Source organism: Oncorhynchus tshawytscha, unplaced genomic scaffold, assembly GCF_018296145.1.
Source record: "Oncorhynchus tshawytscha isolate Ot180627B unplaced genomic scaffold, Otsh_v2.0 Un_contig_11247_pilon_pilon, whole genome shotgun sequence".
Classification (NCBI taxonomy): Eukaryota; Metazoa; Chordata; class Actinopteri; order Salmoniformes; family Salmonidae; genus Oncorhynchus; species Oncorhynchus tshawytscha.
In genome coordinates, this window is record NW_024607704.1 from 7,501 (window position 1) to 15,000 (window position 7,500).

The 7,500-nt window shown below is 40.9% G+C and overlaps 1 protein-coding gene and 1 long non-coding RNA gene across 2 annotated transcripts in view; one reads left to right on the forward strand and one right to left on the reverse strand.

Annotated features, from left to right (window-relative positions):
• Positions 1–1,827: 1,827 nt before the first annotated feature.
• On the reverse strand, positions 1,828–2,366 carry LOC112238434. Its single transcript, XR_002951617.2, has 2 exons — positions 2,232–2,366; positions 1,828–1,924 (listed from the first exon to the last, which is right to left on the reverse strand). It is a non-coding gene; the product is annotated as an uncharacterized LOC112238434 (long non-coding RNA).
• Positions 2,367–2,748: 382 nt separating this feature from the next.
• LOC121842822 (E3 ubiquitin-protein ligase RBBP6-like) overlaps positions 2,749–7,500 on the forward strand; it is a gene marked incomplete at its 3' end in the record, with an annotated part of 23,551 nt that continues 18,799 nt past the window's right edge. Inside the window, 2 exon segments of the mRNA XM_042312578.1 lie at positions 2,749–2,925; positions 3,100–3,199. Coding sequence (XP_042168512.1) covers positions 2,760–2,925; positions 3,100–3,199 — 266 coding nt within the window.

Sequence of the window (7,500 nt, forward strand, 5' to 3'; positions counted from 1 at the left end):
AGGAGGAGGATAATAAATGAGGAGCAGGATAATAAATGAGGAGGAGGATGATAATAAATGAGGAGCAGGATAATAAATGAGGAGGAGGAGGATAATAAATGAGGAAGAGGATAATAAAGGAGGAGGAGGATAATAAATGAGGAGCAGGATAATAAATGAGGAGGAGGAGGATAATAAATGAGGAGGAGGATAATAAATGAGGAGCAGGATAATAAATGAGGAGGAGGAGGATAATAAATAAGGAGGAGGATAATAAATGAGGAGGATAATAAAGGAGGAGGAGGATAATAACTTCTCTCCTCAGCAAGCATCATTAGAAGGTTATAATAGGCCCATTGTAAGACATGTGTGTTTGCTTCGCAGGTGTTTTACTGTAGATATGCCCACCTGATAAGAGATAATTCCACAAGACAAAATAATAGATGTTAAATCAAAGGATAAGCCTCGTTTTGAACATTTATCATAAATGGTTTTAGATCGCCATCTACTGGTGAATTTAGATGTTGTTTTTTAATGTAATTACAAGGGACTGCAAAATGAGTAGTTTCTTCTACAATCGCCACGATAATATTTAGTTATATGTTCAAGACATTCTTGTGTTGAGTTAATTCGCAAAATCAAGCACTTTTGTGCTACACAAAATCTACCCAAATGTCTCATACTACAGGGCCAAAATGATACAGCACAACATTTTCTCAGTAGCTTGGTACCTAAATTCTTCTCAGTAGTAAAATGGATATTGTCACACTTTTTAAATTTGTTTTATTAACAACAAATCAATACAGAGAGTACATGAAGGAACACAAGTATATATATATTATATACAATGGACAATCGATCTAGGGGAGGGGCTGGGGGCGGGGCTAGGGGCGAGGCCGGGGGGCTTAAGGGACATACTTATAATTCTAATTCTAACAGCTTTTTTTGTTAGTCGAGTATTTAATTGTCTTAAAATACAGTTCAATTTCTTTTTGTAAGGTAAGAAAATGTGTTTGTTTTTTTTGTTTGTAAAATTTACATTTTGTGTAAATGAAATTTGGCCAAAAGAATAATGAAATTAATTATATAAAAATGTTTCAGCTTATTTCTATTGTAGGTAAAGAACCCAAGCAGGACATCTCTTCACAATAGTGTAAAATCTTCATAAATGTGTTCAATTATAAATCTACTGATGTCTTGCCACAGTTTTCTTACATGCATACAATCCCCCCAAAAAGATGAAACACTGTTTCTAGTTGGTCATTACAAAAGGAGCAATTTGAGTTGATGTTTTCCTTAAACTTCTTCATATTGTGGTTGGCAGGATAATATTTATGAATCATTTTAAAGGAAACTTCCTTAATTTTGTTAACAAGTAGGTATGTGTGTGGCAACATTCAAACTTTTTTCCCAACAGATATTATCAATACATCCATTCCAATAAGGCACAACATAAGGTATAGATACAACATCCTGCTGAAACAAGGTTCGTAATCGCTCTGTTGTTGAATGGACCAAAAGAGAAACAAATCTTTCCTACTGATGAGTCAACAGGGTCAATAGAAGGTAGGCTCTGAGGGTCACCTTCCTGAATAACAGAGCAACACCTGAGGGGAATGGCATCTAAAACAATTTACAAAATCTTTAGGTTTTACAGGGGACCTTGTCAAAATGCTAAAAAAAATAAATAAAAAAAAATCCTTATAACTGAGTAAAAGACCCCTCTGCATTTACCCGTTGGTGTGCATTGTCACACACCTTGTCCATTGGGGGGAAACGTGTTGGAGTGCGTCATCAGTCGACTGCGCAGGAAGCAAAGCGACTGATGTTCTTGAACGTGGCCTTTCCTTTTCCTGCGCCTGCGCAGAAAGGCCGCCGAGCCAAAATGACAGCTCTCTCCTCTTGTCTCTGTGGGAAGTCGACACAGCTGGTTGATTTCTGGACACTTCAAAATGGAAAGGAATACAACATTATTCAGATATTTGCATGGAATGTAATGACTATATATATATATATATATAATTTCTGAAATATTAATGTTTTTGTTGTAGTATCCGGTTATTGTCTTCATATAATTTGAGTTGATAGTGTCTGTTCAGGTAGCTTGTTTGGTTTTTTGTCTATCAGCAAGCTAACTGTTAGCTTTTACGAGAAGGCCAGACTTGTCTTTATTTTCTGTCATAATTCACATGAACTAGTTAGCTACCCCCTTTTTTTTTAAAAAAAACAGGGAATAAATTAGCTATACATACCGTCGTGTTTGCTCTGTTTTTTTGTTGTTTATTTTCAAACTCTTGATTCTTGATCGCATTTATTTTGTTGTTTTTTTTTGGACAGTAAAGGACGCAAGTAAACGTTTTTGTTTTACTGTTTACTAGTCTTAGTTTCCTACCTTTTTTTTGGGCTCTCGGACACTTTGTTTGATCTTTTATTTTATGCATTGAAGTATTGCTTTTTTTCCCCCACCATGTTTCTGATAGGCGGTGTGTTGCTTTGGCCCAGTTTCTACGGTACAAAACTATAAAAACCAACAAACTAAGTGATTTCAGTCCATTTGACAACTCACAATCAGCATGTTTTTTGTTGTTGTTGTTCTTCCCCTTCCGACGCGTTAGATATTAACATTTATTTCCATTAAAAACTCAGCGACTTCCATTGAACTTGCTCTGTTGTTATTTTGGACATCTTGTTGTCATTGAGTTCCCTCTTACATACGATCCAGTTTGGTGTCCGGGGGACATCGAGTGGACCCGTCTGGGTCCCTTTTGGTTTCCACCACCATGTCTTGTGTACATTATAAATTCTCGTCTAAACTCAACTACGACACGGTCACTTTCGATGGCCTGAACATCACTCTGGCCGACCTGAAAAGACAGATTATGGGTCGAGAGAGACTCAAAGCTGTCGACTGCGGCCTACAAATCACCAACGCACAAACTAAAGAAGGTAAGAAAGTAGTTTTATCATCTGTGTTTTTTAAAGGAAGACATTTATATATATATATATAAATATATAAATAAATATATATCTGGGATGGGACCCGGGGGACTAGATATCTGGGATGGTGCCAGGGGAACTACCAACAGACAGACCAGTATTTCCCTCGTCTCTAATCTGTAGAATACAAAGACGACGAGGCCCTGATATCCAAGAACTCCTCTGTCATCATCAGAAGAATACCCATCGGAGGAGTCAAGGCTTCAAGCAAGATGTATAACATGTGAGTACATATATACACAGTGTAGTCACCTGGCCTTAAACCAGCCTGTTATCACCTGGCCTTAACCCAGCCTATAGTCACCTGGCCTGTAGTCTCCTGGCCTTAACCCAGCCTGTAGTCACCTGGCCTGTAGTCTCCTGGCCTTAACCCAGCCTGTAGTCACCTGGCCTGTAGTCTCCTGGCCTTAACCCAGCCTGTAGTCACCTGGCCTGTAGTCTCCTGGCCTTAACCCAGCCTGTAGTCTCCTGGCCTTAACCCAGCCTGTAGTCACCTGGCCTGTAGTCTCCTGGCCTTAACCCAGCCTGTAGTCACCTGGCCTGTAGTCTCCTGGCCTTAACCCAGCCTGTAGTCACCTGGCCTGTAGTCTCCTGGCCTTAACCCAGCCTGTAGTCTCCTGGCCTTAACCCAGCCTGTAGTCTCCTGGCCTTAACCCAGCCTGTAGTCACCAAGCAAGATGTATAACATGTGAGTACATATATACACAGTGCATCGAGGTCTCCCTGGTGGTCTAAGGTCGCTGAGTCTCAGTGCAAGAGGGGGTCAATACAGTCCCTGGTTCGATTCCAGGCTTTATCACATCCGGCCGTGATTGGGAGTCCCATCGGTCCAGTGTCGTCCGGGTTTGGCCCGGGGTAGGCCTTCATTGTAAATAAGAATTTGTTCTGAACTGACTTGCCAAATTAAAGGTTAAATTTTATTTTTATTAAAAACATTCAGAAACTATACAAACCCATTTTCCCCACATTTTTTAAACTTTTCAGCCCTGTTCTAAAATGTATTAAATATTTTTTCCTTCATCAATCTACCCCATAATGACATCACAATACCCATAATGACATCACAATACCCATAATGACAAAGCGAAAACAGGTATTTAGAAATATTTGCAAATGTATTAAAAATAATATTTACATAATGATTCTGACCCGTTGCTATGAGACTTGAAATTGAGCTCAGGAGCATCTTGTTTCCATTGATCATCCTTGAGATGTTTCTACAACTTGATTGGAGTCCACCTGTGTTAAATTCAACTGATTGGACATGATTTGGAAAGGCACACACCTGTCTATATAAGGTCCCACAGTTGACAGTTCATGTCAGAGCAAAAACAAAGCCATGAGGTCACAGGAATTGTCCATAGAGCTCCGAAGACAGATCTTTGCCCTGACACAATCCTGGGGAAGGGTGGCAAAACATTTCTGCAGCATTGAAGGTCTCCAAGAACACAGTGGCCTCCATCACTCTTAAAGAGAGGAAGTTTAGAACCACCAAGACTCTTCCTAGAGCTGGCCGCCCGGCCAAACTGAGCAATCGGAGAAGAAGGGCCTTGGTCAGGGAGGTGAGCAAGAACCTGATGGTCACTCTAACAGAGCTCCAGAGTTCCTCTGTGGAGATGGGAGAACCTTCCAGAAGGACAACCATCTCTGCAGCACTTCACCAATCAGGCCTTTATGGTAGAGTGGCCAGACAGAAGCCACTCCTCAGTAAAAGGCACATGACAGCCTGCTTGGAGTTGACCAAAAGGTACCTAAAGACTCTCAGATCATGAGAAACAAGATTCTCTGGTCTGATGAAACCAAGATTGAACTTGTTGTCCTGAATGCCAAGCGTCACGTCTGGAGGAAACCTGGCACCATCCCTACGGTGAAGCATGGTGGTGGCAGCATCATGCTGTGGGGATGTTTTTCAGCAGCAGGGACTGGGAGACTAGTCAGGATCGAGGGAAAGATGAACGGAGCAAAGTACAAAGAGATCCTTGATGAAAACCTGAATCGGCGTGCTCAGGACCTCAGACTGGGGCAAAGGTTCCCCTTCCAACAGGTCAACGACCCCTAAGCACACAGCCAAGACAACGCAGGAGTGCTCTTCGGGACAAGTCTCTGAATGTCCTTGAGTGGCCCAGCCAGAGCCCGGATTTGAACCCGATCGAACATCTCTGGAGAGACCTGGAAACAGCTGTACAGTCACGCTCCCCATCCAACCTGACAGAGAGTGAGAGGACCTGCAGAGAAGAATGGGAGAAACTCCCCAAATACAGGTGTGCCAAGCTTGTAGCTTCATCAAAGTACTGAGTTAAGGGTCTGAATATTTATGTAAATCACATTTCAGTATTTATTTTGAATACTTTTGCCAAAATGTCTAAAACCTGTTTTTGCTTAGTCATTATGGGGCATTGTGATGTCATTATGGGGTATTGTGGTGTCATTATGGGGTATTGTGATGTCATTATGGGGTATTGTGATGTCATTATGGGGTATTGTGATGTCATTATGGGGTATTGTGTATTGATGTAATCCATTTTAGAATAAGGCTGTAACGTAACAAAAGGTAGAAGAAGTCAAGGGGTCTGAATACTTTCTGAATGCACTGAAAATACATTTTAATAGCAGGACACTGTAAAGTCCATTATTCCCCCGAAGAGAAGGAATTAGGCTTTTTTTGAGAAGGTTTTTGAATTCTAGGCAACCTGCATACACATTGTTTTTGATGTACAATAGACCCAACAATAGCTACTGTAGTAGGTCAAAGCTGTGTGCTGGAATGCGTTGGTGGGCATTCCTTGATCAGCGTCAGACCTACTTCTCACTTAAAAACGTAGTTTTTATGTTTTAAATTTCCATGGATTGTTACCCCCCCCCTGCAAGGTGTCTTCTGAAATGTGTAATTTACACTTAAAACACATATATATATATATATATTTTTTTTATACATAATTTTGTCTCAGCTAATTTATTTCCCAGGGTCCTCTGTTTCCCAAAAGCATCTTAATAAGGATACTTAGTTAAATCTCAGAGCGGTTTTCTGTAAAACCATCATTACTGAACTTTTGTTCTTCCATGTCACTTTATACACAGAAGATCCCCGTTTTAAACACGGAATCGAGATGTTTATCTGTCTCTCTGCGACTGCCGATAGTTTCAGAACCAAGTTGATTTACAACGTTGCCCCTGGCTCTGCATTTGTTATAAACAAGCAAAGGGTGAAAAGATGTTTCAAATGAAAACCAAGATGGCTGCCGTCGAAACCAAGATGGCTGCCGTCGAAACCAAGATGGCTGCCGTCGAAACCAAGATGGTCGAAACCAAGAAACCAAGATGGCTGGACACTAGTAAACAGTAGTACACTAGTATAAACACCATGGGACCACACAGCCGTCATACCGCTCAGGAAGGAGACGCGAAAAGTGCAAATCAATCCCAGAACAACAGCAAAGGACCTTGTGAAGATGCTGGAGGAAACGGGTACAAAAGTATCTATATCCACAGTAAAACAAGTCTTTTATATCGAAATAACCTGAAAGGCCGCTCAGCAAGGAAGAAGCCACTGCTCCAAAACCGCCATTAAAAAAAGCCAGACTACGGTTTGCAACTGCACATGGGGACAAAGATTGTACTTTTTGGCGAAATATCCTCTGGTCTGATGAAACAAAAATAGAACTGTTTGGCCATAATGACCATCGTTATGTTTGGAGGAAAAAGGGGACGCTTGCAAGCCGAAGAACACCATCCCAACCGTGAAGCACGGGGTGGCAGCATCATGTTGTGGGGGTGTTTTGCTGCAGGAGGGACTGGTGCACTTCACAAAATAGATGGCTTCATGAGGCAGGAAAATTTATCTGAATATATTGAAGCAACATCTCAAGACATCAGTCAGGAAGTTAAAGCTTGGTCGCAAATGGGACTTCCAAATGACCAATGACCCCAAGCATACTTCCAAAGTTGTGACAAAATGTCTCAAGGACAACAAAGTCAAGGTAATGGAGTGGCTATCACAAAGCCCTGACCTCAATCCTATAAAACATTTGTGGGCAGAACTGAAAAGCGTGTGCGAGCAAGGAGGCCTACAAACCTGACTCAGTTACACCAGCTCTGTCAGGAGGAATGGGCCAAAATTCACCCAACTTATTGTGGGAAGCTTGTGGAAGGCTACCCGAAACGATTGACCCAAGTTAAACAATTTAAAGGCAATGCTACCAAATACTAATTGAGTGTATGTAAACTTCTGACCCACTGGGAATGCGATGAAAGAAATAAAAGCTGAAATAAATCATTCTCTCTACTATTATTCTGACATTTCACATTCTTAAAATAAAGTGGTGATCCTAACTGACCTAAGACGGGGATTAAATGTCAGGAATCGTGAAAAACTGAGTTTAAAAGTAGTTGGCTAAGGTGTATGTAAACTTCCGACTTCAACTGTACATGTGTTTGTCATATTTCTTAATTCCATTATTTTACTTTGTGTGGTGAATGTTTTTTAGATGTTACTGCACTGTTGGAGCTAGAAACACAAAAGCTTTT